Source organism: Saccopteryx bilineata, chromosome 8 (assembly GCF_036850765.1).
Source record: "Saccopteryx bilineata isolate mSacBil1 chromosome 8, mSacBil1_pri_phased_curated, whole genome shotgun sequence".
NCBI lineage: Eukaryota > Metazoa > Chordata > Mammalia > Chiroptera > Emballonuridae > Saccopteryx > Saccopteryx bilineata.
Window position 1 is genome coordinate 19,976,753 of NC_089497.1, and position 16,086 is coordinate 19,992,838.

Genomic DNA, 16,086 nt, shown 5'->3' on the forward strand with positions numbered 1-16,086 from the left:
TTAGATAGATAAGAACTCTAAATATAACTAAATATTGAAGTGAGTAAAGACACCAACCATTGTCAAAATAAGGATTATGGCTAGTCCACTAAGATTTCTAGTGCAATTCCAAGATCAGAAGAATTAGGATGATGTTGACATTATTGTTCACAAAGTACATATATGTAGTTGAAAAAAGAAAATATAGTATTTCTACCAGTAATAGAAGAAAAACCTTAAGAGAAAAACATTTTTTTTAGGTGAGATAGTGAGGCAGATGCCCTGAACTGGGTCCACCAGCACCCCCATCTGGAGCCAATGCTCGATTTCTGAGCTATTTTTAGTGCCTGAGGGTGTCGCATTCCTATGGAGCTATCCTCAGTGCCCGGGGCCAACCTCAAAGCAATCGAGTCAGTGGATAAGGGTAAGGAAGAGGAAGAGAAGGGGGAGAGGGAGGAAGGGAGAAGCATATGGTCTCTTTTCTTGTGTGCCCTGACCAGGAATTAAACCCAGGACATCCATACCAAACACCTTATACACTGAGCCACAAGCCAGGGCTAAGAGAATAACTTTTAAAATACTATTTAAACTAATAGGAAAATTGACAAATATAATCTTGACAAATACTAGGCATAATGCCTTAAAAATAACTATAAAAAATAAATGAAAATAGAAAAGAAAAAATAAAATTTTTATTTTTAATAAGAGTTAATAAAAATTAACATATTTTAAAATAATATTAAAATGTTTCAAAATATGGTATGGAAATGGGAAAGAACATTACTAAAAGTTTGAGTCATATGTCAGAAAATTATACAACTAACAAAAAAGCATGATAGATTTAAATAATGGAGGAATTATACTATAATCATGGTTAATATAGTATATAAAATATCTATGTATAAATTAATAAAATTCCAATAAACAATTTAATGTGTTTTGTTTCTCGCAATATTATTCTGAACCTGATCTAAGACTTATCTTCCAAGGCATTAAAATAATTTTTTAAATTATAAAATTATGCCCTGGCCAAGTTTCTCAGTGGTTGGAGCATCATCCTGACACACCAAGGTTGCCAGTTCAATCACAGATCAGGGAATCAATCCCAGATAGGAGAATCAACCAGTGAATGCATCGATAAGTGGAGCAATGGATTAATATTGCGTGGGTCCTTCATTCAATTGCCTAGAAAACAAATTACATGGTGACATTCAACTGCAAGTGATAGAAATGTTTAACTCTGTGCACTGAAAAAAATAAAAAACAAGTTTGCTATCAGCTAAAAATCTCTGTCCCAATATACCCTTCTGATCACCAAATACTTGTTCATTGTTTTTCTTATACAAAACACTGCCATGCCCTGTCCAAAGAGACAGCCTAAAGACCCGTCAAGCCAATACAGTATATCCAACTCAAACACCAAGAGTGTTGATATGCACAATCCTCTTCGTTATATATCAATGCATTTGTTAAGGAACATGAGCAAAAGGCTAATGTTCCTCTCCACCCATACAAAAAACACAATGATAAAACAGAGCCGAAAGTGCTTCTTAATATAAGTGCTCCCATTCAAAAATAAAGGAAGAATGACCAAGACCGAGTAGCTACCAATCCATAACAATTATGGAAATTAGGGTTCTCGCATCGAAAGAACCCTCTGCCTTGGCACTGACTGGTGTAGTTCCTTACAGAAACTGGATTTTCTTTATTCATTCTTTTCGACTTTCCCAACTCTCTCCTATGGGAAGTCCAACCTTCTCCCTCGTGTTCCATGACCACAACTGAAGTGAGTGTTTGAGAATACGCCTTCCCTAGAGACTACTTAGCTTTCATAGTTCACTTCTGCTATGTTTAAGTTTTGGGTCCAGAGATTGGAGTTTAAAATAGTCAGACATTTTTTTCTATCCAGATTGTTTCTTTTTTTTTTTTTGTATTTTTCTGAAGTTGGAAACGGGGAGGCAGTCAGACAGACTCCCGCATGCATTCGACTGGGATCCACCCCGCATTCCCACCAGTGGGCGATGCTCTGCCCATCTGGGGCATCACTCTGTTGCAACCAGAGCCATTCTAGTGCCTGAGGCAGAGGCCATGGAGCCTTCTTCAGCGCCCGGGCCAGCTTTGCTCCAATGGAGCCTTGGCTGCGGGAGGGGAAGAGAGAGAGAGAAAGGAAGGAGAGGGGGAGGGGTGGAGAAGCAGATGGGTGCTTCTCCTGTGTGCCCGGGCCAGGAATCGAACCCAGGACTCCTGCATGCCAGACCGATGCTCTACCACTGAGCCAACCAGCCAGGGCCTAGATTGTTTCTTAAGGACAATAGTGCTGTTAAAATCAAAGTAGACTCCTAATCTGTGTGCTGTATTCACGTGCCAATAACCAGCTCAAAGATCTTTTGAAGGCCTAAGGCAACTCTAATCAATTTTATTTTTTTTACATTTCCCTCCTCTACATCCTTCCTTTAGACTATAAGCAGCTACTATGATGCTATCTGCAATAATGAGCTTGGAAGTGTAGGCAGTGCATTCAGTCTAATCTTGCCATAGGGCTGAGCCTTGGTAGATTTTGTTGCTCAAAATTTCACTAAGTTTTATTCCTTACTATGCAACTTCTATAGCTTATTTCCCAAACTTTTGAATACCCTAGTATCTGAGCTTTCTTTTGCTATATTTTTCATTTCTGTTTGAGTTTCCTGAGAACTCATCTATTTCCTATAATATATTACTAGAGGCGAATGTAAAAGTATAGTATTAACCTGTATATTTCCAACCACTTTCTCTAAAGCTACAAGTTCAATAGGTTTTTAATTCTCAACTCATTTTCCTCCTTCTATCATTTTCCTCCTCCTATCAATAATACTTAACATAATTTGCAACACCCTCCTTTTTTTCTGACAAAGACAGAGAGAGAGAGAGAGAGAGAGATGGACAGATAGGAAGGGAGAGAGACGAGAAGCATCAATTCTTTGTTGTGGCACCTTAGTTGTTCACTGGTTGCTTTTTCATACGTGCCTTGACCGGGGGCTACAGCAGACCGAGTGACCCCTTGCTCAAGCCAGCGACTTTGGGTTCAAGCTGGTTAACTGTGCTCTAACCAGATGAATCCACACTCAAGCCAGCGACCTCAGGGTTTCGAACCTGGGTCCTCTGCATCCTGGTATGACAATCTATTCGCTGCACCACCACCTGGTCAGGTCACCCTCCTTTCTTTTAAATAAATCCTTCTCTTTAATCAACTACACTGTGCTCTCCAGGATCTTTACTAACATCCTATTTTCTTCTAAGTCTACTCTGCTAGAAACACTTTCTCTTCCTAAATTTTAAATATGGGAGTTTTTAGGACTCAGTTTTCAGACATTTTCTTCCATCTATACTCACTCTTTTTAGGGTGTTTATGCAATTTATAGCTTTAAATAACATTTATATAATGATAAAGCTCAAGTTATCATCTCCAGCCCTATCATTTCCCATAACATAATTTTACTTTAAAAATGGTATAGCTGTGTTAATCTCCCTAAAAAATACACACACACACATACACACAAACACACTTTCAGATGGAGAAGAGAAAGAACAAAAGGTATAAAACTGCAAAATCATTTATGTGTATTTTTTTCCAGTCTCTTTAAAATGTAGCTCAGTGGCATAAGTGGTTGATGTGAGAAATGTTATATGCCCAGGTAGATATCTTCTATGTTATGGTACACAATAAATATTATAGGTAAACTATAAATATTTGTTAACTAGTTGATTGGTATAATACAAATAATGAAACTATATTTTAATAGAAATGTGTTCATTGCAAAGAACTTATTCTAATGCTCTGATATGTACTCTATGACTAAGTAACACTAACTTAAGCAATATTTCCTTCTCTTTTCTAGATCCCAATGCTCTGGCTGGCCAGACTGGCCCTGATCATGCTCTTATAGGAGGAATAGTGGCTGTAGTTGTATTTGTTACATTGTGTTCTATATTTCTGCTTGGTCGATATCTGGCAAGACATAAAGGTAGGTTATATTTAATAAGATACTCTAAACGTTGACAAAAAATTATAAAAAACTAGCTCTAACATGAAATATGAGTGTGTGTGTATGTGTGTGTGTGTGTGTGAGAGAGAGAGAGATCTAAATACTAAATTATTTCATGGAAGCCTTGATTATTTTACTCAACTTTAAAGTTAAATTGGCTTAGCAAAATAATGTTTAGCCAATAGCTAAAGGTCACAGAGTAAGTCACTAGTTGAGAAAAAAAAAAAGGAATCAAGTTTGTAATTTATCTTTAGCACTAAAACACAACTATAACATTCAGCATTTGGTTAATGTTTCGTTTGTATTATGTTTATGGACACGCGTGGCCATATTAATGAGAAAATTTGTGTATTTTTTGCAATGGGCTAGATAGCAAACTATTGATATAATCTACTTCTAAGTGGAGTTACCAAAATGAGTGGTGACACATTTGATGTGATCATTTGCAACATCTTAACAAAGGACCTTGATTGCTACAGCTGCACGGATCACATGATCTGTATCCATCATTAAAGAAATCAAAGTACTCATTACCCACTCCAGTTGGGCTGCTACCTGTAAGTCACCCGGCCCCCGCTTCATCTACAACGTTTACCTGAAAGCTAAAGAAAGAGTGCAACTTCCGGACGGTGAATTGTGTGGTTTATTCTGCCTCAGAATCGGTTCCAACATAGAAGAAATCCAGCATAAATTCATTCCTAAATTAATGTAGCTTTGATGCTGCCTATTGGCCAGTCTCACAGAACTCACATCTTTTTCTTCCAATCCCCACAGGAACATATCTAACAAATGAAGCGAAAGGAGCTGAAGATGCCCCCGATGCTGACACAGCTATTATCAATGCTGAAGGCAGCCAAGTCAATGCTGAAGAGAAAAAAGAGTATTTCATTTAAAACGCCGGCCAAGATTCTGAATTTTATTTACCAGGCTGGTTGCCGGAAGAAAACAAAAACAAAACAAAACAAAACAAAACAAAAAAACTGGCTATCATCATTCTGAATTCATTTTTACCATCTTCTGCTACCTGTATTAACTTCCATACTGCACTCCTATCAGTAGCCAGTGTGTACCAGCAATCAGCTGTCGAAAGCATCATTCTTTAATTACTGTACCATCCATAATGCAGGACATTTCTTACTGCCTAAATTCCACATCATCGCTCCTTTAACATACAGTGCTTGAATATACAGCCTTAACAATGTTAATCATCTCCTTGGATCATGATACTGAGTTGTTTTTATACATTGAAAAGAAAAAAATGTATGCCGAGTTTTTCCCTTTCATTTTTCACCTTCTTTCTGTCGTGGACTTAGTCAGTTTGCCATTGGACAGCTTTCACAAGAAACAGGATTAGGTCAAGAGCTAATGTGCTTAAGTTTAATCAGACATTAGAGGTTTACAGACAATGTTTCCTACATGTCTCTCTTCAAAGACATGTTTGAAAACATACGCCCTGGAAAACACAAACTGAAAACACTGTAGTATAGATTCTGGACTGTTTGCAATATACTGGTAAAGCTGTATCAATTTGCTATTTAAAAATATAGTATTTGATACAGGAGCCATGTGTATGAATTATAATCATGTCATGGTATCTTTATAATGATGTAGATCCCACTATTAGGTTAGTTTAGCATCATTTATCAATAAATAGTTACAAACATTTTACTGCTTTAAAAATCACAAAGATTTCATTAATTTCTCTAATTTGATTCTGTAATTTATTTGCTTCACAAGGAGTCATCTTCCTAAACAGAATTGAAGTATCCATAGGGCACAATTTTGAGACATTTTAGTATCTGTATATAGTGCATATAATAAATCCAATTAAACATTATTTGATACATATTTAACTTTTTTGGCTGTAGGTAATTCAGTCATCAGTGAGCATTTTCTAATGTCCATTATATCTCTTTAGATATTACTTAAACCAATATTATAAGTAGATAACATGTGTTAGTATTTTGTCTGTATGTCCTAGCACTGTTCAACAACAATTTTTTCTAGTTCTTGTTAATTTTATTTGTTATACAATGGAAGCACAATGTTCTAAGGAAAGGTAATTTTAAGCTAACAACCAGTGCACAGCCTCAGGTTTTAAATTACAACCACAATAGAATGATAACCTAAAAATAAACTTTTAGTTTGCTAAAAATTTACAAATTTTTATTTGGCAGTTCCAGAGCTGCTTACCTATATTGGTTTGCCAAAAAGAAGTGTTTATGATATGTTTTCTGTATAAATGAACTAATTCTTTATATTAAATTCCTGTCTATGCATTTTGTGAGGTACAAACTTCTGAAACAGTGAGTGATAGAGAATTTCTGCCATGCTTTTACCTCCAAGGTGAAAGTCTCTTTCTCTGGATTATTTCTGAAAATTTTGGTGTATTTAACCATTAAGAAATGCTGTATTCTTAAATATGACATACAGTCAATCTAAAGTCATATTATTTCTTCTAGTAAAATACAATATTGTTAGATTAGTTCTCATTAACTTTATTATATGCTAAAGATTAAAAATCCAGTTAGATGAAAATTATTTTCACATTCACAAGCATTGCACCTTTAAGAAGAATACAAATATGACAATATGGTAGCTATACTTGTGATGTCAAAGCATGATGGCCTATGGTTTTAAAAATAATATTTTGGAATTTATTTTGGGGAAATGAGAATGTTTGAGTATGACGTCATGTGTTAATATCCAATGAAAGACAAGGGTGCTGTGTCTTAGGTTATTTATCAGAAAAGTATAAATCTTTTAAAACAACATTAGAATTTTAAATTGTTTTATTGTTGAAGCATTTATCTTGTTGATTTCTTACAAAAGAAAAAGGATGATGTCAGTCAAGCAGCACTTTTTCAAAATATACAGAACATAAATAATATGATGTGGTTGAGTGTTAACAATAAATCATATACAGTATGACATTTTAAGGAAATAAGTCTGCATTGATGTGATTGCATGCTTGTTTTTACAGTTCAATTTATACCATCTGTGGAAAAATGCAATAATATGTTAATATAGTATGGTAGTTTGAGAGAATCAGGTAGGTGCTACTAGACACATTGAAACTAGAATAGGTTTATAAACTGTTCATATCTTTCAATGCATAATCTTTAGAGAGACTCCAAAAAGCAAAATTCATCCTGTTAGTACAAATGGGAAAGTTTTTATTACAGAAGTAAGTTGTATAAACTGCATCATCAATTACTATTTAAAGCCTAATTTCAAGATGTATTTACAAAATTGCTGCTCTTCATCGATGTTGTATTTACATCTCTCGTCATTTCGTCTGTATTCCACTTGGCTCCAACTGCTAAGTTGTTACCTAAATAACTCAATCATTATTTATAACACTGTAAAATTAGAAATCTCAAAATGGTTGCAATTTCCAGATTTTTTGATTCTTTAACCCTTTAGAGTAATATAAAAACTCATTAGAAGTCTTTATTAAAAAACTAACTGGTATCTTATGATTTGTGGGCTCTAATCAAATATTGCCAGTTAAAATAAGTACAGTTGATTTAGGTATCACTTTTAGTTACTGAAAATATTTATAATAGCAATGGAATTATATTTTCCCATTTGAAGAAATTATTTGATTTCCACCAAACAAGAAAATAATGTAAAAGCTTTGTTTACTCCTATAAATATCAGAATAAAATGAAACGCCATTTTTAATTGAAACCAAGTCAACTGCAGTGTCTGAAACGTGCTCACTTGTATTCACAGGGAGCCAGATTCTGTCTCTGCTTAGTGAGCACGGCAGCTACGGGACTCAAAGACACACACACAAACCCCTAGTAGAATATGGAACATTATTTTCTACTAAAAGGAGCTATTTTCTGCCAGTGTACTGTTTACAGTGTAAATTGATTGTCCTTCATCACACACATAAAAAAAAGGGTAAGCAGCATTTTTTTTCCTTTTTTCTATTTTCTTTGAATGTCCTAGATAGAACAATGATCAAAATTAGGAAGGGAAAAGAAAGTCTGTGAGTTTAAGAGGAAGACAGAAAACATGAGCGGAGTATTGAGGAGTGTGAGTGTGTGTGTGAGTGAGAGAGAGAGTGAGAGAAAGAGAGAGAGGGAGAGAGAGGGAGATCGAGTGATTTAAACTTATTTTCTTTTACCAGAGAATTCAATAAACAGTGTAAGGAACCCGATATCACAGTTTAATCTAGAAACTGGATAATCTCATATTGATTCAAGATGCTTAATCATTCATTGAAACCCCACAATTAAAATAAAGAATAGAGAAAGAACACTAACTTTCCTGAATATGGCAAAGAAACTAACACCTCATTTATTTTTTTTTGTAAAAATATATAAATATCTCAATTAAAATAACAGGCTCACTTGTAATTATGTACTCATGACTGTAATAGCATTGAGATTCCCATATAGGCACATGTACAGCCGCTGTTCGACGGTGATGGTTCTTCCATGTAATATAGCAGTTATTGTGTAATATAGTGCCACTTATTGCAAAGTGTTACCAAGGGCAACATCTAAAACACTTTTTTCCCTTTTCTTTGCACATAGAGGATAACTTACCGATGATAAATACAAAATTTCATATTAAGTTTTTAATTGTGGAGAAAATACAAAATCTCATATCTTCCTGCAATTTCCTGGTCATATTGCTAATTACGGAGAGCACTCTAAAAATTCCTGGTATTATCCCCCCCCCCCCCGTTGCAAATGTAATCTGTGATAAATATACAAAACAAGCAAAAAACAACTGGTAACGACAGTTGAAATAAATGAAACATCTAATGACAATTAGTGAGTAATGCTTTTTACTAAGTGGCACAAAGTACACACTAAAAACTATGCAAAATATAGGTAACTACAATGGACGTCCATGTAAGTATCTTGTACTTGATGTGTATGGATGTTTGAAACCCATGTCATTATAATATGCATTTTGAATATTGGGAAAGAGGAAATCTTAGTGTAGATAATAGAATTTGTTTTGAAATATACACTGGCAATATTGAAATATACTCAGTGCAATATCTGCAACTCTATTGCTGGATACTTAATCCAAAGGGATTTTAAAGAATTCTTTAACCAGATCCAAGAGGTTGCTAATCTTCACCTCGCACATACTAAATTATTAATTAAAAATACAACCAGGTCAGTAAAATGTTAAGTTCTTTTTCTTAATTATTAATATGACATAAAAAATTATTTGGCCTAGTTTTTAGCCTTATTGGAGAGAAAGAAACCTTTATTTATATCTAATTCAATTTAAAAATTTTAAATTTTCTTTGAAATGTATGTATTATATATTTTAATAATTGTGGCACTTTTCTTATAAATTTATCCAATCAAATATACAGGTTACCTCTAATAGGTAAACTCACTGTATTTCAGTGGAAACTTTTTATATTTTTTTCTTTTCCTATTCATTTTTATTTCCCTTTCTCTCCCTATTCTTCCCCAAACGTGCCCTTTGCACTTATACCCTTCCAAAGGCAATGGATTGAAAGTAGATTATAAACAGAGCTAAAGGGGACAACATGAAAGAATGGGTTCTAAACTCATCAGCATTTTTATGTATTGAGATTATTAATATTGAATGCAATAGTTATTGGATAAAGCTGGTAAGTTCTCTGCCATGCATACTTACAATAATCCTTCTACCTCTCACTTTTAACATGGGCTATGATACTTCAATATAAATACAAGAAATAATGACTTACAAGATATCCCAGGAAGCACTCTTTGGGGGCTATCCTAACAGTCTGTTCCCCACACCCTGGGAATTCTCAAAAGCCAACTTGTTATAGTGTATTCAACAGTGTGTGGATCTGCAGTTGTTTTTCTGTTTCTATCATTAACTTTTCCTGTAAGCAAAATATTATAACTTTATAAGGACAGCTCCTCTTATGCCTATTTAATAGTTCAGTGTAATATAATTGTGTTGATTAAAATATAACTTAAATGGCAACACTTTGCTGTCTTTTCTATTTATTTAATGTTTAAAATACAACAATTTCTTATAAATTAATGCTGTACTTTTAAGTAAAAAGTATAAGTATAATTTATTTTCCCAAGTAGTGTTATCTATGAAAGACAAAATTTTAAGTATTTGTCTGCCTCTTTATTAACAAATAATCTCTAAGTAATGAATGCAAAGTATTGCCACAAATGTCCACTTTACTTTGTCTGCACAGACATATGACTTTTTCAAATGATGTAATTTAATTATTCTAAAAGGAAATGACATTTTAAAAGCAGATTTTCCTCTAGAAAATAAAAGAATACAAGAAAAAACTCAAATTATGACGTCAAATCTGTAGTATATGCTCGAAGTTAAAGATGTTTCTATGTTATGTGGTTATGTTATAAATAATATTTGATCTAATCTTTATTATCTCTTTCATATATATGTGTGGAGGGTATGTATACACATATATATGTATATGCTAGTTACAAGAAATGTATGGTTATTTTGGAGAGAATGGGCCCAAATGTGAAAAAGATGTAAAAAAACAAACAAACAAAAAGACCCACTATTTTCCCCCTAGGAAACATGCTGTATATTTAAAAAGAAGAAAAGTTAAAAGATGTTTGAAGATTGCAGGGGCAAAGGAAAACCTATCAGGACTCAGCACTTAAGCACTTTTCCCATATCCAGGGTCAGAACAGCAGTGATTCCTACATGGACTTTTAAGTGCGCTATGAAATGCCACGTTACACTTCACTTACACACAGGACTGTCAAACCTCAGATGTTTTCTTTACTCAGATGCTTTTCCTTGTACATGATACTAGTAGCCACTTTTCTCTTTATATTTGCTGATAGTAAAAGTTATATGCAATAAAATATTTGATGATTGAAAACAGTGGTCACCAGTTGGTTAGAAAAAACTATGAAATGTAAACTGAATGATCTCTTTATCCTTTCTGCTTTTTTTTCTGTGTTTCTGATGTATTGAAGGAGTCTCAGAAATAGAGAAATAATTTAGATGTTTTTTCAAAACTAGTACTCTTTCTTCTTATAAATGTATAAAATTTAATCTCCTTACAAATTTATTCAACTGTACCTGTTGTACTTATTGTAGATTCAATGATACAGTTAAGTAGTAACCCAAGGATGTGTGAGTTTGGAATTGCTAACCCATTTTCTTCATATTCAGTTCACATCAATATTTGTGAATTGGTTGTTTTGCTTTTCATTCAGCCAGAAATATTTCCTCAAGAAAGCTCCATTTTTATCATGAATATTTCAATATAACCAACATTGGAACTAGTCTGCCATGTTAAAAAGAATTTAAAGATTTATCTCTGAAAATTGTACTCAAGAAATGCAGGTGTTCCCAGTAATGTAGCTTCAAAAATAAGACATTCTATTTATATGATATGAAATGCATAACTTTTGGAAGGGTATATTTGTGACAGCATAAAAATAATTTATATGCTGTAAAGAAAATCCATAAAAACCAAACCTATTGCACAATTATCGAATCTACTTTGATCGTTAACATTTTCAAAAAACAAAATGCATATTGTAATATTAGGTAGTACATGACACTTGCATGTCGATATGCCTATATACTTACAAAGTATTCAATGTGTACTTAGTGGCACTTAAAATATGTCATGTACAACTCTTAGAAACATTCTTACAGGGTTCCCATTTGAAATTCATCTTTCAGTAAAGTTTTGTCAGAAAAACAATTTGTTCAATTTACACGGAAAAATAAAATTTGAATTTTAGTTATCTGTTGGACATCACTGAATTGTCTATTTATTTAGTTCATTTTCTGAAGCTTGAAAACCAGACATTGAAAGATGGAACTTTCTTTTTTTTCTGTGGACAAATTATAAAAGAGTTACAAAACATAGCCTTTTCTGCCAAACACATTATTTTGCTTATCTACTTTGAACTGCAGACATCTTTCATTCATTCTAGATTTCCTCAATGATGCACATTTTTCTTGTAAGTTTCTAAATGGAAGTTTTAAAAATTAACCAGTAGTAAAATAAATGTTATCTTATTTGTACAACATTTAGTCTTTACTTCTTGGATAATATATGAACCTTGTAATATGCTAAGGGTTAAAAAATGTTGCTGATTTAGGGAAATTTGCTTGAGATTGCCAAAATTACAAAACTCTGTAATTTTGCATTGACTTATGTCTGTTTACTAATGTTGACTACAAACAGAAGCAAAAATACTTAAACTTTTTTTTTAATTTTCACTCTAACTAGTATTATATATTTGAACTACCTAAAATAATGCAATTAATAATATATCCATCCTAAGCTTATGCCAATAAGAATTTGAAATAAGCTTTTCAATTGGAGAATTTTCTTTGTGTCTTTGAAGTTCACTTACCATAAGGTATTTTATAGTCTACTTTAAATAACAGATTTTGTTATACAGGGTAAGCCAAAGGCTGTACAAGAAGTAGTGTCATTGGGTCTGATATTTGTGTTAGACCATGAAATATTCCATTAAAATTTATCTGTAAATATAAAGCAAGATTTTTGTATCTGGTTTATTTTATTAATTAACATGCTATTTATTTTAATTTATTTTTTTTAGCAAAAGAATCCCTATGATACATGTTAGCAAATTGTATACTGGATTGAAGAACCCATTCAACACTTCTTAAAGAAAATGATGACATTTAAAATAAATTCATAGACACAATATTTTTATACTACCCCAAATGCCCACTCTTATTCAGCTCAACAGCCGTATATACATATGACACCCATGTTTCCTAGATAAATCAATTCTACATTTTCATGATGGCAGTTATTATTTCTGTCAAAAGAGTCGTTGACATTTTTTTTAAATCAAGCAGGCATTTTGGAAATTCTACTTGATATAATTCACTAAAGGATAACATTAAGTTTATATGTTCTTAATAATTGCATAGTAGTTTTAGTCTAAGAGAGAGACCTTTCATTACATGAAAGTCCTGGGAAAGGTTCAAAATAACACCAGAAGTTTCAGGAAATATCTAGTTTAAAACTTTTTTTCAAGACATTATTTATTTGCTTTGTGAATTTTAAGTGTATGTTATTTCCTCCTAATGTTTTAAAACCTAATATGATAAATTAAAAATGTATAGGAAAAAAAATTATGAGGACAAACAGTTTTCTGTGTGCATTTTAAATGCCACTTACTGCCGCTCTACATTGTATGTTGTTTAATCAAAACGTAACTATTGAACACCTACTATAGGTATTTGAAATCAGTCTCCTTCATAAATCTGAATATAATGTTTTATGCCCAGACCTTCAAAACCCATTAATAATTAAATTATCCTTCCAAGAAATAAAGATTTTCTATATTCTTTGTATCCCTATGTTAAAGGGAAGAATGAGGAAATTCCACTAATAAAGATAAAGTGTAGTTATGAAAAGAATCTTTTGGTTTAATAAAACTGAAAAACAAGCAAACAGCCTATCTTTCAACCACTGTTTAGGGTCTTGAATTTGATGGTTATTCTCTCTGAAGGTTTTCTGTGTTGATTTTTTTAAAGTAGAACTGATTAATAAGCTAATGCTTTATTGCACCAGAAAATTTAGGAAATTAACTCATCTTCTAAAGAGTGACCATAAAAATGACCAGAGTCAATACATCATTAAAAATACTAAAAGCATATGTCCTGCACATACTATAAAAATTATAATTTGTTTTGTCTTTCTAAACTAAATCTTTATACATAGAGTGCATATGATATGAATACAAAACAAATTTAAAGAATGCATTTTCACATAGATTGGAGTTGGTGTGCAATAATAACGTAATGTTTTACAAACTGATAAAATATTGCTGGAAAAGAGCATAGATTTGAAAATATTTAATTGGTAAAATTGATGTGTTAGAATACATGTCTTTTTTACTCCCAAGTTAAGAGAATAATCAGGATGTGGAAATTTTTTCAATGTGTTCAGATAAAAAATAATTAAAAGAGAATTGGAAATGTTTTCTAAAGGTAAGTTTTATCTATTTGGCAATTTTATTAAATAAGACCATGTCCTAATACCCTTCTACCAAGGATCAGAGAAACTTCACAAAATGGGATCTCAAAAAGGGACAGCATTCCATGAAATCTGAAGCTCCATGATGGGGGGAAAGGGTGGGTTTTATGCTCTAAATACTTTCATATTATGAACATACTATACCAATTACATGTTCAGTTGCTTCAATAAAGTAACTCTTTAAAATTGAATGAAAATATAAACCTAATTACATTGCACCTCTTTGCTATATATTGAATCCTATGCTTCGGGTTTTTCCTACTCCTAAGCAGTAAATAACACATACAGTGCATCATGTGACACTAAAGTCCCTTCTTTGGCCTGTATGTGTCATAGAAGGCATTAGTATTTTTAATCATATTTTGCTTACACATTTCCCCGCTAATATGATGGGGTCATGTAAAATAAGACATGCACACAGTACTTGGCACAGAGATTAGGGCACAGTTTAAATCTAACCATGAACTCCAGGCTAGAACCTGCCTATATATCAATATATATAGCCTTACACTAAAAACATCACATCACATTCTCAGCCATAGAAACGTTTCTCATTCACTTTGTCTTTCTCATACAGCACACTACCTATAATATTGATAATAAGGTGTAGGAATAACATTATTCCTTTCCTGTTCCTAGAGTACAGCTCCCCAACCCCTTGGAATCTCCAGAAATGATTCAAGTCTTTGTGTGAGCTAAGTGATGACTAGGACCTGAAGGTTCTTGGAGAGCCTCAGGAGCTGGTACCAGGGGAAACGACCAATGGGATTAAAGAGCTCAAACTTTCAGCCACCGCCCTGATGGCTGGCTGATGATTTAATCAGTCTTACCCATGTAATGACAAAATTATCCCTAAAGAATATGGATATAAAAAAAGCCCTGAAGTATGGAGTTTTAAGAGCTATTTATGGCCTGACCAGGTGGTGGCACAGTGGATAGAGCATCAGACTGGGATGCGGAGGACCCAGGTAAAGAGACCCCAAGGTCACCAGCTTGAGTGTGGGCTCATCTGGTTTGAGCAAAGCTCACCAGCTTGGACCCAAGGTCGCTGGCTCGAGCAAGGGGTTACTCAGTCTGCTGTAGCCCCACGGTCAAGGCACATATGAGAAAGCAATCAATGAACGGCTAATGTCACAATGAAAAACTAATGATTGATGCTTCTCATCTCTCTCTGTTCCTGTCTGTCTGTCCCTATCTATCCCTCTCTCTGACTCTCACTCTGTCTCTGTAAATTAAAAAAAAAAAAAGAGCTCTTTCTGGTTGGTGAATGTGTGGAGGTGCGGGGAGGGCGAGGTCTGAGAGACAGAGTACTATACATACCCCTGATTCTCCATACGTTGCCCTGTAAATCTTTTCCATCTAGTTGTTCTTGAGTTACTTCCTTTGTAATCTAGTTTTTCTGACTTTCCTATACTGTTGTATCAAATGGGATCAGAACCAAGGAAGAGGTTGTAGAAACCTCTGATTTGTAGCCAAGTCAGACAGAAGTTGTAGGTAACCTGGGGACTTGCAATTGACATCTGAAGTCAAGGGCAGACCAGTGAGATTGAGCCCTTACTTAGCCTGTGGAGTCTGCCCTCTCAGCAGTTAGTGCGAGAATTGAATTAAAGTGTAGGACATGAACCCGGTGTCAGAAAATTGTTTGATGTGGGAATCTTCTCCACCTCCCCAATACACACACACAATCACACATAGATTCAGAGAGTCGAGGGCTGCTTTTCCCACTAGGTGATTCAAACACCTTTTGCTTCTCCAGAGATAGAGAAGAAATATCATTTTCCCACTAGAAGGTAATTTTGAAAAACTCTTCAAAACTAGAGCCACATTTTACAAAAGAGAAAACTCAAGTATAAGAGGTCACACATTTGCCAATTTAGTGGAAGAGCCAAATTTAGAACATAAATCTATCTCCTGAACTCCATTGTCTCTATTTTATAATTTTCTGCCGATGGGAACACATAAATCAGATTGTCTTTCCCCGACATTGTTTGCAGAGCATTATTAGTAGTGTTCATCTGTCACAGCCGTAATCTGTATTGCAGGAATCTTAGTCACAGTTGCTAAATT

General features: G+C 33.7%; 1 protein-coding gene across 3 annotated transcripts in view; it reads left to right on the forward strand.

Annotated features, from left to right (window-relative positions):
* CADM2 (cell adhesion molecule 2) overlaps positions 1 to 12,501 on the forward strand; it is a 1,158,136-nt gene extending 1,145,635 nt beyond the window's left edge. For all 3 annotated transcript variants that reach the window (XM_066241147.1, XM_066241150.1, XM_066241149.1), the window contains 2 exons: positions 3,855 to 3,980; positions 4,776 to 12,501. In XM_066241147.1, the coding sequence (XP_066097244.1) occupies positions 3,855 to 3,980; positions 4,776 to 4,894 (245 nt within the window). In that variant the 3' untranslated portion in view covers positions 4,895 to 12,501. The remainder of the gene's footprint in view (positions 1 to 3,854; positions 3,981 to 4,775) is intronic.
* Positions 12,502 to 16,086: the final 3,585 nt, after the last annotated feature.